Source organism: Castor canadensis, chromosome 12, assembly GCF_047511655.1.
Source record: "Castor canadensis chromosome 12, mCasCan1.hap1v2, whole genome shotgun sequence".
Classification (NCBI taxonomy): domain Eukaryota; kingdom Metazoa; phylum Chordata; class Mammalia; order Rodentia; family Castoridae; genus Castor; species Castor canadensis.
This window is the reverse complement of record NC_133397.1, coordinates 88557583-88571023: the sequence shown is the minus strand read 5'-3', so window position 1 is coordinate 88571023 and position 13441 is coordinate 88557583. Positions and strand designations below refer to the sequence as shown.

Genomic DNA, 13441 nt, shown 5'->3' with positions numbered 1-13441 from the left:
GGGGAGAATAGATGTGGCCTACTTTGGACCATCCACTCACTAGATATTATTCCAGACATTACTCAAAGGACATTCTGAGGCCTAATGAGGGCTCCTCTGTACATTACCTGAAATGGAGATGGTCAGAGTCCTAAATAAATAAGCCAGTAACTCTGAACTGAGTCAGGAGATTCAAAACAACAATGAACACCACACAGCAGCAGATGCTAGAGGCTTCAACTGGCTCAAAGCAAACTGAATGGAGATAGTTAATTACCATAATCAATGGAACACACCCCTCCTATTATGTTTATTCAACCCATCCTATCTAGTATTACCAAATGAGTCACAGGCTCAATGACTAGTTTTTAAATCAAAGAAACTGTTTTTTCTCCTCACCCAACTAGCTTCATGCAAAGGATCTGTGTATATCACATCACCTGTTTTATCAGCTCTAACACAGCGAAGGTGCCATGCACTCTCACCTATCCCTTCTCCTCCCCATCTGCAATACCATTTTCTTAAAACTGTGTTCATTTCCTGCCTTCCACATTAGGCTGTATACTACACAAGGGCACAAGCTGACTGCCTTTCTTGTTGTCACCAGTGAGAAAGCCTCACATGGCGCCTGGCGCACATTATACACACATCACAGTAAGAAATAAATGGGAGAAATCTTGCCTTGCAGAATAGGCCCAAAATATATGTGGACAGTGAATCAAAACACACATAGTAAGCCCTTAAATCACTGATGAGTAAAGAACCGAGTTTTTTTCAGAGAGTCAAGGGAGGGAGCAACAAGAATGGATGAGAAAACGTGCAGAGAGCTGAGATGCTCTAACATGCCAAGTTCAAACTGGAAAGGCCTTAGAATTTGAGTCATGTGCTAACAAGTGAACAACCACACCCAATGAATCCTACTTTGCTTCACTTGAAGGCACATCCTCAACCTCAGGCAATCTAAGCATCTTACTTGGAATCCCCTAGAAATTGTTTGTCCCTTGATGCACAGCCTCAACTCAGATAATAATCAGTCTTTAGCCTGAGTTCTCAAAATTGATAGTCATAAATGACACAGCAATTACACAAAGGAAGTCCCAGAAAAACTAAAAAGGGAAAGGAGCTGATAGTCAACGGTATTCTTTCACTGTCACAGCAGGTTAAGAATGCAGTCAAATTCAAGAATTTTCAAAAAGTAGATAATTATTAAATTTAATAAGGTTTACTCTAAATACATTAAGTCTCAAATAAAAGATAGCATTAAAAAAAAACTTTAAGCCAGGTGTGGTGGGCGTAATGGTGCTCACCTGTAATCCCTGCACTTGGGAGGCAAAGGCAGGAGGATCTCAAGATCAAGGTCTGCCTAGGCTAATGAAGCAAATTAAGATGAATAAACTTAATTCTCTCATATAACAAATCATTTACTTAACTTGAGATATGTTCTTCTGATCAAACATGGATTTTGTTTTCTTTTTTAAAAGCCTGGTGAGTCACTAGCTTCCACTTGGAATAAAGAATTCTAGATCACATGTCCAAGAGTCATCATTACACAATAGGATACCCAAAAAAAAAAAAAAAAAACCAGTGAGAAGGAAAAACTAGTTTGGTCCAGTTCTGACACTAGTGACCTCACTGGCAATAAATAGTTTCTCTTTATACTGGTAAGAAAGAAACTGAGGACAGTGTGGTGGTTCCCAGCTACTCCAGAAGCAAATATTAGGAGGATCCTAGTCTAGGCCAGCCCTGGGCAAAGATGCAAGACCAGAGCAAAAAAGGGCAAAAGGCTTGGCTCAGCTGGTCGAGTACCTGCCTAGCAAGCATGATGCCCTAAGTTCAAACCCCAGGGCCACTAAAGAAAGAAACTGTTCATGTTTAAAGAAATGACTGAAGTTCACAATAGTGACTCATAGTGAGAGCAGAGAAGGTAAAGATTTTAGGGAAGCAGAACTTTCAAACTACTTTTCTTCCATATAGATAGTCACAAGGGGTCACCAGAATCAGCTGTTCTGTTAGACTAAGGAAAACTGGGAAGACCCTAATCAATATTCTTGCTCTTTTCTCCCTGTTTGCCAACAGACAGTTCCATCAGGCAGCAATTCTAAGCAAGACTGTGATGCCAGACAAAAACACCTTCTGAATGCACTATTTGAAAAAGCCAAAAATTAGAAATGACTTCAATGTCTCTAAACTGGGAAACATATAGACAAATGCATAGTACATCCATACACTGGAATATTATTCACTAATAAAAGAAACCAATACACTACTACATGTGACATGAAAGAAACCACCTGCAAAGACTACACATTTTATGATCCCCATTAAATAAATGTTCAAAAAAAGCAACTTTACATAAACAGAACATTAGTGGATCTCATTAGGATGATGAAAGTCCTAAAACTGCTTTGAGTGATGGTTTCACTACTCAGTAAATTTACTAAAAATCACTGAACTGTAAGTTTGAACTGGGTAAATTTCATGGTATATTTTTTTAAATACCTCAATAAAGATTCTAAAAATAATCTGCCAAACAAACTCCTCTAAAGGCTTGTTCAGTGCTGCAGTCAGCATGGCAATATGTAACACAACCTTGGTTTGCATCTTGCCTCACACTTGCATCTTTCCATTTTCCTCTTCCTCATCTACCTGGTCTTGTACCTCCCAAATTAAGTTTGGGCACAAAGTCATGCATTAAGTTTTCATTTTCATTGTTAATGTTGTTTCTGTTTTTGTTGCTCTGGATGGAAAGAAACAAAAGTCTAGCAAAAGCCTAAGTCTAAAGTCAAAGACAGAGAACTGGAGGTGTGGCTCAGACAGTAGAGCACCTACTTTGCAAGCACAAGCCCTAAGTTCAAGCCCTGCTCCCAAATAAATAAATAAATAAAAGCAAAGACACAATCTGTAATTTAAAATGATGGATTGACCACAAGAGTCATAGAACTTAAGTCCTACGAAAATGGTACGGTAAACAAAAGGATAAAGAGATGCAGGGGAAGAGACTAGAGCACAGGTCATTTCTACCAGGTTTTGACAGTTAAAAAGTGGACAGAGCAGTAACTGACTTAGGAAGGAGGAAAAAGTAAACCTAGGTGCCTACTGAGGACACAGAAAGGAAGTAAGGCAGTTTGCCCCCACAGGGATCCTGAGAAAATCATCATTTAGAAACTGATACCAAGGAGGCCCAAGGCTAAAATCAGAATTGGTAAAATTCCGCACCTCTTTCTCTGTCCTACAACGGTGTCTATCCATATTACTCCACATCCATGGGAAAACAGAGGTTTAGTCTGTGAAGGAGATGATGATCCAGATGAGAGGACACAGGGTAAGTGGTGAACACCAGGTTGAAAACACAGGAATTTTTGATCATGAAAGGACTTAAAACTTTCACAACCTACGTTCTCCTTCTTGTAAAACTGTGTTTCAATAAAATAAGGTAGTAAACCAAAAACAAAAGACTGTGGAATGTGACAAATAAGGAATGTTCCTTGAAAACAGCAATAAGCTAGATCAGAGGCAGTCAGACCTGCCCAGCAGCAAGATGAGTGAAAAAGGTGGAATCAAGAGGTTATCTGAAATAATAAATTATCTGATGTTTTCAGCATTTGACAGATGCTGAACTTTGCTAGGCATTTAACTTATGATTGAGGGCATCTGAGAGGAAGAATGACAGTTTCATAGAAAACTAAGCAAATACAAAAGTGAAACAACAGAGGAGAAGGGATCTTGTTTGCAAATGGAAATATACTCAGGTTCACCTGGTTGGCTCACAGATAAATGGCACTCAACCCATCATGAAATTATAAGTAACTACCATTTTAACCCAAAATTATGGCATACTCACTTAAGGGAGAAGGTAAATATAAGAGCCAAATACTCAACCACTAACAATGACTACTGTTACAGGAAGTCAATAAATGTATAAAATGATAAACTGAGAGCCAATTAGATATATAATTCAGAAATGCAGCAGTAAACACCAAATGTAGCAGCTAAAAACGTAGAAAATTAATGCCTAGAGGAGCAGGATAACTCCCAAGATCTTAAATAAACATGTTTAGTATCATTTGATTTAACTCTGTGTATTCCCTGCTTATCAAATAACTAAATAACTAAAAGTAGAGCTTTTTCTTTCGATTTTTTTTTTTTTTTTTGGTGGGACTGGTGTTTGAACTCAGGGCTTACACACTTGCAAAGCAGCTGCTATACTGCTTGAGTCACACCTCCAGTACATTTTGCTCTGGCTATTTTTGGAGATGGGGGTCTCAAGAACTATTTGCCCAATCTAAGCCTTCCAAGTAGCTAGGATTACGGGCAATTACAGGCGGGAGGCACCTACATCTGGCTCAATTACTTAAATGTAATAAGATAACTTCTCCATATTCAGTCATATTTCAGACAGTTACAATGCCCAAAGGTCAAAGATATATGACAAGCACAAAGCTGTAAGTACAGGTGCTCAGGTTTCCCACTTCTCAGTGGCAGGAAAATCAGCTTCTTGGCACCAAAGACAGCCCTCAATTCTCCAGTTGGCAAAAGCACTATCCAACCACATCTTACTAAAAGCCCTGCTCCAAATCAGTCTTGCCAGTTCAGTGCCCCAAAAGGTGCAGTCTACTGACGGGTATACAACAAGATTACTTCAGAAATTAAGAATACGTGCATAAAAGTCTTTACAGCAAACTGACAGGATAACACTGTCTTTTGATTGTAATAAGAAAAAAACTTAAGCTGGTACTCCTTTGTTTTTAACTGTGTTCTGCCATACAGAGAAGCCCTGCTGAGACTGAGTCACTCAGACTTTAAATGAACACATTGCAGCCAGGTGTGGTAGAGCACACCTATAGTCCCAGCTACTCTGAACCATGAGCTCTAGGCCAGCCTGGGCAAAACAGTGAGACTCTGCCCCAAAAAAGAAAAAAAAAAAACACATCGCGGTGTGCTGGTCCCATGTGCTGGTGCATTCGCTGTGTCTAAATGCAAGTGTGCTGGGGGGAGGACGTGGGAGATGTAAACATGGGGTTTACAGCTGATACTCTATTTGGCACTCATGCCCATCCCTGTCTTTCCTGAGTTCCATGAGGGAACAGATATCACTTGCTTCCTTCACCAGTATATAATGCTCATAACAGACCCAGTGCAGGTAACAGGCACTTGTTGAATGAACCACCAGTATAAAAACCTCCTGTTTTTTACTATGTCTCCCCAGTTTAGTTCTAGATTCCTCATAAGGCTGCCTAGATATCAAAGTTTCTATATACAAGGGAAATCTAAATCATTGTTCCAAATCTTCCTTTGAAATTCTCACAGGAAAGGTATCTCCCAACATATCACTCTGTTACTTCACCAAAATGCAGCTTTTCTTCTGAATAATGCCAGCAGTCCTTACTACTGTGCCAGCCGCATCAGAAATGATCATATTCTGTTTGTTAGGAAGTGATGTAACATTATATAGCCCAATAACACAATGCTGCCATACCGGTCATGGGTCATAAATATAACATATCCCTGTTGTCTCCCTAGTCATTCTCCCATACACACAAAAAACTTTCCCTTTCTCCATTCTTATATTATCGTATTATTAGAACAAGTCAATTGCCAACCTAGTAATAAATAAGTACTTTTGGATCTCCAACATGATAATCAAGTAGCTGCCCCCAAACTAAATATTTTAGATGTTAAAATATTTTAATACTGATCATTCAGACAAGAAACCAAACTGAATTAGTGAAATATCTTCTTACAATAAATTTTCAAAGTACTTACTTGTAAATACTCTGTATAATGAACCATAATACATTATATATCTATCTACTTGTGACAGAACAAAGTTTTAATTACACTGACTCTAAAGCTAAAATTGTTTCAATGCTTAAAATTATCACATACTCTAAATGAGTAGTAGGATTTTGAGAATTCACTGTGGAGTTTAGTCCTTGATTCTAATACAGTACCTAGACAAGGAGTCTGCACTTTTCTACATTTTACTTCAAAGCCCATAATATACCTTTAACCAAGCCAGGGAATGAATCTGCCAGGTAGCCACATGGGCTCACCTTTCACCATAGTTTTGCCTCATTAACTTGACCACCTCTTCTGAAAACAGAATTTGTGCAATTATTTAAACAGCCCATTACTATCTGGCAATTTTTTAAATGATTAGGAAAATGAAAGCACTGATACTAATGATAGGAAATAAGCACTATAAACTTAATAAACACAGAGAGATGGAAAACATCTGATGCTCCAAGAGTGGGAAATCTCTAGCTCATGCAGCTACTCACACCAGGTAGGCAAGTATTATGAAATTCTTGTTAAAGCATCTACCTGTAAGGTAAAATGTACCTGATTTACAATATTTACTCCACAGATGATTATTTGTTAGCTTACTTAGCACTCTTTGCATTATTTCAAAAGTAGAACACATTATTTTTAAAATGTCTCTTTGTGGAGTGGTGGTGAACACCTGTAATCTCAGCACTTGGGAGGCTAGAGCAATAGGATTGCATTTTTTAAGCCAGTCTGAGCTGTCTTTAAAAAAAAAAAAAAGTCTTCAAGCTCAATCTATGAACACATACACTGCATCAAGTGATGAAGTGTCTGGATTATATTTTCAGGCTATGTTAATATGTAAAAATATACATATATTCAATATTGGTTAAGAAGAGACAAAATACAAGTTTGTAGCTATGCCAATGAATACATATTTATTACAAAGTCTCAAGCAATAAGGAATTATGGGATGATTAGATTTTCTGTAAGGCTTTTCATGCTCTTGATTTAGGCAAACAGCTTTCTGAAGCTTGGAGCTGATATTCTCTAAGAGAGCTTACACACCAATACCAGTTCAACAGGCTGGCTTCCTCCCACCTTACCCAAGTCCAGGATCCTTCCGGCATGAAAGAACAAGTCTGAACATGCCACTCAGTTGCAGATCAGGGGACAGACACAACCCTCCTCCCAGTGGAAAGAGTTAGTTCTACCAATTCACATTACCACACTGGCTGGATGTCTTTACCTCCAACTAAAAACAAAAGATGCAACACTTAAAAGACAACATTTACAGAATCCTCACAAAGGTTTAAATGCCTGTTCCAAAATGTCACACTAATGATTTTTAAAAGCCAGACAATTTATATGGCACTTTATCACTGAGTAATCAAAAGTAATTGTAGCTTTCACCCTACTAATCTAAAGAACGGCTCCCCTAATCTAGTGGGCAATGTATCCATTTAAAGGGACATACCAAAGCCTGCAAAGAATAAGCGAACTCAGCGAGTTAAACATAGCAAAGAGAAATTCCCAAGTATCTGCCCCAACCTCAACCCCTCTCTGCCTCTATCACCACTTCCCTGCCTCCATCTTCACCTCTTCTCTCTAGAACAATACCCTAAGCCACCTTTCCCAGGAATCCCCAGGACCAAAAAACTTCCAGCAGCTCCTCAATGCTTAAAGAATGGTGTGTCGTAACCCCCCCCCCAACTCCAGTCCAAATACTGCCTCCCTGATATTCCCACCACCCCCTAAACCACCTGTCATTCCCAAAGCTCACTCTTGTGTGCCACCCACAGTCCCCTCCCTGCTTTCTTAAAGTAACTGAGGGAACAGAGGTTAGCACAGTGCCTAAAAGGGAGAAGGGCAAGCTCTCAGTGTTAGCTTCCCTCACCATAGAGGTCTTTGGGCCTAGAGAACTCTCCTGGCTCAACCTCCAATGTCCTCCAGACAGTCAAAGTGAAACATGCTCTGCCCTCCAGAGAGGCTATCCTTCCTTTCAGACATTCCATCTGCTAGATTCTAAATTCCCTGACAATTACTGTTACTAGATTCCCATCTAACTCACTACAATCTTTTCCAGATACAATTTTCTTTCTCAGGTTGGCAGTATGCTCACAAAATACAAAATAGTCATTACCCCAAGAAAGTGGTCAAATAACCAAAAGGACAATAAAATCCAAAATAACATAGAAATAAGCTTAATTTATTTCTGGTTTTATTGTTTCACTATCACTGTACCCACTGATGAAAATAACTGAAATTCACCATATTTCTTCAACCTAGGGAATCAATAAACAGACAGACCACTGTACTCCAGATACTTTTTTATAAATATATGGTATTAAATATGGTTTTCTGAATTTAACTCTATGAACAAAATGTTATAAAAGGGGAGGGGAGGAGTGGGTTGCTGAGGATACAACTGAGGGCCTAGCACAAGCTAGGCAAGCACTCTACCACTGAGCTGCATCCCAAGTCCCACAAAAAGTGATTTTTTTAAGCTTTCATTTTTGAGTATCCTTCTGCACAATCTCTCAAAAACATAAAGCTAGAAATCAATCTTGTTGAACATAATATACTGTTTTTCAACTCCTTTTTTAAAGATAGTTATACAGTGTTCAACTATACCAGACCACTTACCATGCTTGTTAGAGATACTAAAAAATTAAAGCTATCCCCCCAAAAGCCAGTTTCATGGAAAACTCTCCTTCATTCACATTCACTTCACCTAAATATAGTCTCCTCAAAATAAGCAATTACTGTCACTAAAAACTAAGAAGTTCTGAGGCTCGCAGAGTGGCTCAAGTAAACTCAAGCAAGCGCAAGGCCCTGAATTCAAACCCCAGTACCACTTACAGAGCTTATCTGAAAATGCTTTTCTTAAACATTTTCTTTATAAATAATAAACTGCAATAAACTTAATAATCTAATCCCTAAACCACCATATACAAATCAGTCAATAAAAATCCTAAATAAACCCATAGACACAATCATAAATGGTTCTGGAAACTATACATTTAAAAGAAAGAGACATGCTACTGCTAAAGATAGTACACTGAAGACTGAAGTTCTAGTATCAGTCAGTTCATAAACACTGAAGAATTTCTGATACAAACAGGTACTGACACATGTATGAGACAATGGAGAAAGTGTTAACATTGGATATTCAATGTGAATGACATTGTGTTTGTGTTTTTAAAAAGACACTGCAATTCTATGGGTGCAATGGTATCTAGAGTTTACCTTAAGATAAAGGAGGGGAAGAATACAGAAGGAACAAGACTACTCATGGCCTGTAGCTGTTAAATGACTTACCAACTTTGTGTGTTTGAAAACTTCCCTAAAGATAAAAAATAAATAAATAAATAGCAACTGCTTGTGAGCAAAATCTCAAGCACTGCTTTGTTCTCTGGGTTATATACAACTTTTGCACAAATTTCTTAATTCCTTCCATTTGCGCAGAGAATTTTCCCTCAACTGTACAAACCAGCCAAAGAGCTATGTCATTGCCAGTATCCTCAATACTTCCCAAATGAGCACTAGCTCAGCCCATCTACTTCAAAAGCTTGGGGGTAAGGGAGATGGCACCAAGAGGAAATGAGGAAGGCAAACAACAATGAACCCACCCAAACTGTTACCACAAAGAGTGCCCACCTCTTAAAACCAATTAATCCATGCTGGCATTTCAAAAAGGACTACTGTCTTCTAGCTTACTTCACTACACTAAACATCCATACTGACCCAGGAGATACAAACAACCCAACTACTGTATAACCAGGTCAAAAACAAGCCCTGGCTAACTCACTTCGAAGAGTATACTCACCACTTAGATTTGGCCAGAAAAACTAGGTTAGAAAAAATCGGCCTGGTGCTTAAACAAACACTGGGGTTAGACAGCTGTCTTTAAGCCAGTTACCAGCCACTCAGCGAGTTGCAACACTATCTTTCCCAAAATTTTCCAAAGCCTTCCAAATTCAGTTGAGCCCAGCAGACTGAGTTTAACAGGGCTCTCTTTCAAATTCAAAAAACTGGCCCTGGCCCCAACAGTTAACCAACAAAACACATGCTAATTCACTTGAGATTGTCTAAGAAGACCAACTCAAGTTCAGACCACAGGCCAATCGGTACACTGCCCAGTCCAAGGGAAGCTGGGGCTGGGGAGAAGCATTCAAACCCTATTCATACAGCACAAAAGGGACAATAGGATCCACACTTAATTTGGCCTAAGAACACATCTACAGCCAGTGTTCAACCCCCACCCCCAATTTTTAATGAAACAACGACAGTTCTTCATGGTGAGCCACAAAGCCCTGCTTCACAGTTTTTTCCTAGCCCAACCTCGTACCCTCTTTTAACAGCCAGAAAACTGCCCCAGTACAGATAACTTTCGGAAAACATTCAGCAATAAGAAATCAAGACAGAAAGAATTTAACATTTTCTTGAATTCTCGAGACCTAAACCTCCATAACCTACAGCTTTTTCCTAATGTCTGGAGTGCACTGAACAAAATGAACACCACACTGTTAGTCACATCAGGTGTCAGTCAGCACTCAGCACAGACTCAGTCTCCAGATTTCTTAGTTTCATTTGCAGCTTGGGGGTGGGGGAGGAGTAAAATTTAAAGAAAGACAGACCTGGGGTGGGTGTGAAACCAGGGCATCCTCTCTACAGCTCTCTCCCTCATCTCTGTTTCAATTACACAGCTGTCAAACAGGTTATTCCTGGAATTCAGATGTTTTAATCCCCACACTGTAATTCTTCCTGCTGCTGTTGTCCAAACACACACACACACTCCTGCCTGCTTTCCCAAAAATCTGTACCCATCAGGACAGGGCAAGGATGGCCAGGGCTAGAAAGCAGTCCGGGCAACACCAAACTCCCCACCTGGAGCACTTGGCAAGCAGCAAGATGACCATTTCCAAGACGGCCAAGGCAGTGGTGGAGGGTCATCACAGGCAAAGCCGCCCCTCCTGAATTCTAATTCACAAACTCAGGTGGCCAGATTTGGAGAAAAAGAAGAAAAACAAAACAAGAAAAACCTAAAGGTGTCTTAGAGACTAAAAAAAACCCTTTTGCATTTTCCTGCAGAAAAGTGCATGCCTAACAGTGGAGCCTATTTCCTTATCTCAAAGCCAGGAAATGAGGTCTTTTCAGGCCGGTCTGAATATAAACTCGGTGTTTGAACAGCGATGCGAACCCCCCCCAACTTAGGCCAAGCGGCGTGGCCTCCCGTCAGCAGCGTTTGTCACCCCGTCCCTCGTCCCCCAGCCAGAAGTTTCAACACGCCACGGGAAACAAAGAAGGCGCCCCACACCGACCTTATAGACTTGTCCATAGGTGCCATTTCCAACCACTTCCACCAGCTCGAAAATCCCAGCAGGGTCCTGGAGAGGAAGGAGGGGAGGGAGGGGTCAGCATTTGCAAGGAGACCCCCAAAATGCACACGGAGGCCGGGCAGCTGGAGAGAAAGGGAGGCGACAAAAGGGGTGGCCTCGCCCCGCTGGGCCACCCCCACCCCCGGAGGACCGCGCGGGGCCCCGCACTTGGCGACCCCGCAGACAAAGGGGCCGCCGCGCCCGCGGCTCTGCCCACCGCGGCGCCCACAGCGCCGGCCAGGGCGCGGCCCCCACTCACCCGCAGCGAGGAGAGGTCGATGTCCACCAGACTTTTTGCAGGGGAGTCGTTCGCCATCTTCGCTTTTTACCACCCCGAAACAAATACTAGCGATCAATCCGCCCGTGGCTCGGTGGGTGCTTGCTGCACACCAGGCCGCCGTCGGCGCGGCTCGCGCGGCAGCAGGGCCGGGCCAGCCCGGGACTCTCTCCTCGGGGCCGGCGGTGGCGGCGGCCGCTCGCGGCTCTCGGCCGCCCGGGGGGCCGCGCGGAGGGCGGGCGGGCAGAGCGTGCGCGGGCGGCGGCGCTCACACCATGGCGCGGCCCGGCCCGGCCATCAGGCCCCTGGGCGTCGCCCGCCGCCTCAGGCCCCGGCGCCCGCGCCCCGCGCCGCGCGCCTCGAGGACGGGCCCGGAGCGTGGGGCCGCGGCGCCGCCGAGAGTTGAGCGAGCGAGCGAGCGAGCGGGCGAGCGCGAGGCAGCGAGACAAAGATAACCCGGGAGGCGGAGGCGGAGGCGGAGGCGGAGGCGGGCAGGGAGGCCGGGAGGCAGGGAGGCGGGGAGGGAGGGGGGCGGCGGCGGCGCTGGAGGAGGAGAAACGGGACACCAAAAATATATTCTGCGGAGGGAGAGAGAAAACAGCTCCCCCTTTCCTTCTCGAGCAGGAAAAACGGGCGGAAACGCGCTCACACCCCGAAGCCCCGGCGGGGAGGCGCGCGGCGAGGCGCCCGCGCGGCGTGAATATTCATCAGGGGTGGGGCCCGAACAATGGCCGGGCGGCGGGCAGTGGTGGCGATGCGCGGCCGGCGCCCTGGGTGGGGCCTCGCGCCCGACCCGCACGGCGCTCCCGGGAGCGGGGACGCGGCGGGCTCGGGTTTCCCGCGGGGGAGGTGCCCGGGACCCGGAAACGCCCTTGCCTCGCACCAACAGTCACTGCGAGGACATTGACTTGGACCCCAAAACCCAGAGGCCGGCGGACCCTCGCAGCGCCCGGGGAAAGGGTGTGTCAGCTCTGCCCGGCTCTGAAGGGGCTGGAGCGGGGTCCAGATGGCGGCCTCCCCGTTCACCCACCTCTCTCCATCCGCCACCCCTGCCCCCCGCGTAGAGCACCCTGGAGACCCCCGTTTCCGGTTTCCCTACACGAATTTCTTTCTTTTCCAGGCTGAATTTGTGGCCCGGGTTAGTTGGGGAATTTGCTGAGCATCACTTGGCTGCCCGGCCAAACCCAGAGGAGTTCCTGGCACTGCCTGCTGCAGCGTTCCCGATCGCGCGCAGTGGGCAAGCCCTGTTTGGGACCCACTGCTTTATACCTGGACGTCACTAAAGGTCAACACACTTCTTTCTGCCTGCAACCTTGGATGTGTAAGTGGTCAGGAGTTGGGCAGTTCAATTCTGTCTCATCAACAGACACCTATGTCATATCCCTGCACCAGTCATTGCTCCCTATTTCCCTACAGCAGGTGTTCTCAAAAGTGAGTACCTCAGGATCACCAGGAGAGACTGTAAAAGCCCTGACTGTAGGGCTCACCTCCAGAGTTTCAGGTCTAGGACAGCTGGAGTGGGCTTGAGAATATGCATTTCCGGCAAGTTCTCAGATGAACCTAAGGTTGCTGTCACAAAAATCACAGGCCTCCTGAACAGAGGACCCCACCACCACCACCAAGGCCTTTGATAACTGAGCTTCACAAACAAGGCATTCTCCTTATCTTTATTATCTCACAAGTCTGATGCACCTACTTTCCACTTGCACGTGCATTGTGCTGGATGCTTTACATACAATATCCAATTTACTGCCCTGGGGTAAGGAAACCAAAGTATTGAAAGACAAGGAATGAGCTGGTGCCCTAAACAGCCTATTCTACAAAGGGAGCAGTGATTCTCTCCAGGTCCTCCTCTTCCCTAAGTTGAAGTCTCTGCTTCAGCCAAATTCCTCAGCCCTACCAATATGTGTAGTACTCCTCTGCTTCCCAGCAATTTGGTTGACATGAAACACTTGTAAGGTTAAGATATATTCAGGCAGTCCTGATATTCACCAGTGAGGAAACTCAAAGTAACCAAAGTATTTCTAGGAATTTATTA

At 43.8% G+C, this 13441-nt stretch overlaps 1 protein-coding gene across 50 annotated transcripts in view; it reads right to left on the bottom strand.

Annotated features, from left to right (window-relative positions):
• The window catches only part of Map4k4 (mitogen-activated protein kinase kinase kinase kinase 4), a 179065-nt gene extending 167470 nt beyond the window's left edge, over nt 1-11595 (bottom strand). For 27 of the 50 annotated variants that reach the window (XM_074050390.1, XM_020157404.2, XM_074050421.1 and 24 more), the window contains exons 1-2: nt 11386-11593; nt 11070-11135 (exon numbers count right to left, since the gene is read on the bottom strand). In XM_074050390.1, coding sequence (XP_073906491.1) covers nt 11070-11135; nt 11386-11442 — 123 coding nt within the window. In that variant the 5' untranslated portion in view covers nt 11443-11593. Of the gene's footprint in view, nt 1-11069; nt 11136-11385 lie in introns of all 50 variants that reach the window. The other 23 variants (XM_074050386.1, XM_074050399.1, XM_074050387.1 and 20 more) reach the window with 3 other exon arrangements.
• Nucleotides 11596-13441: the final 1846 nt, after the last annotated feature.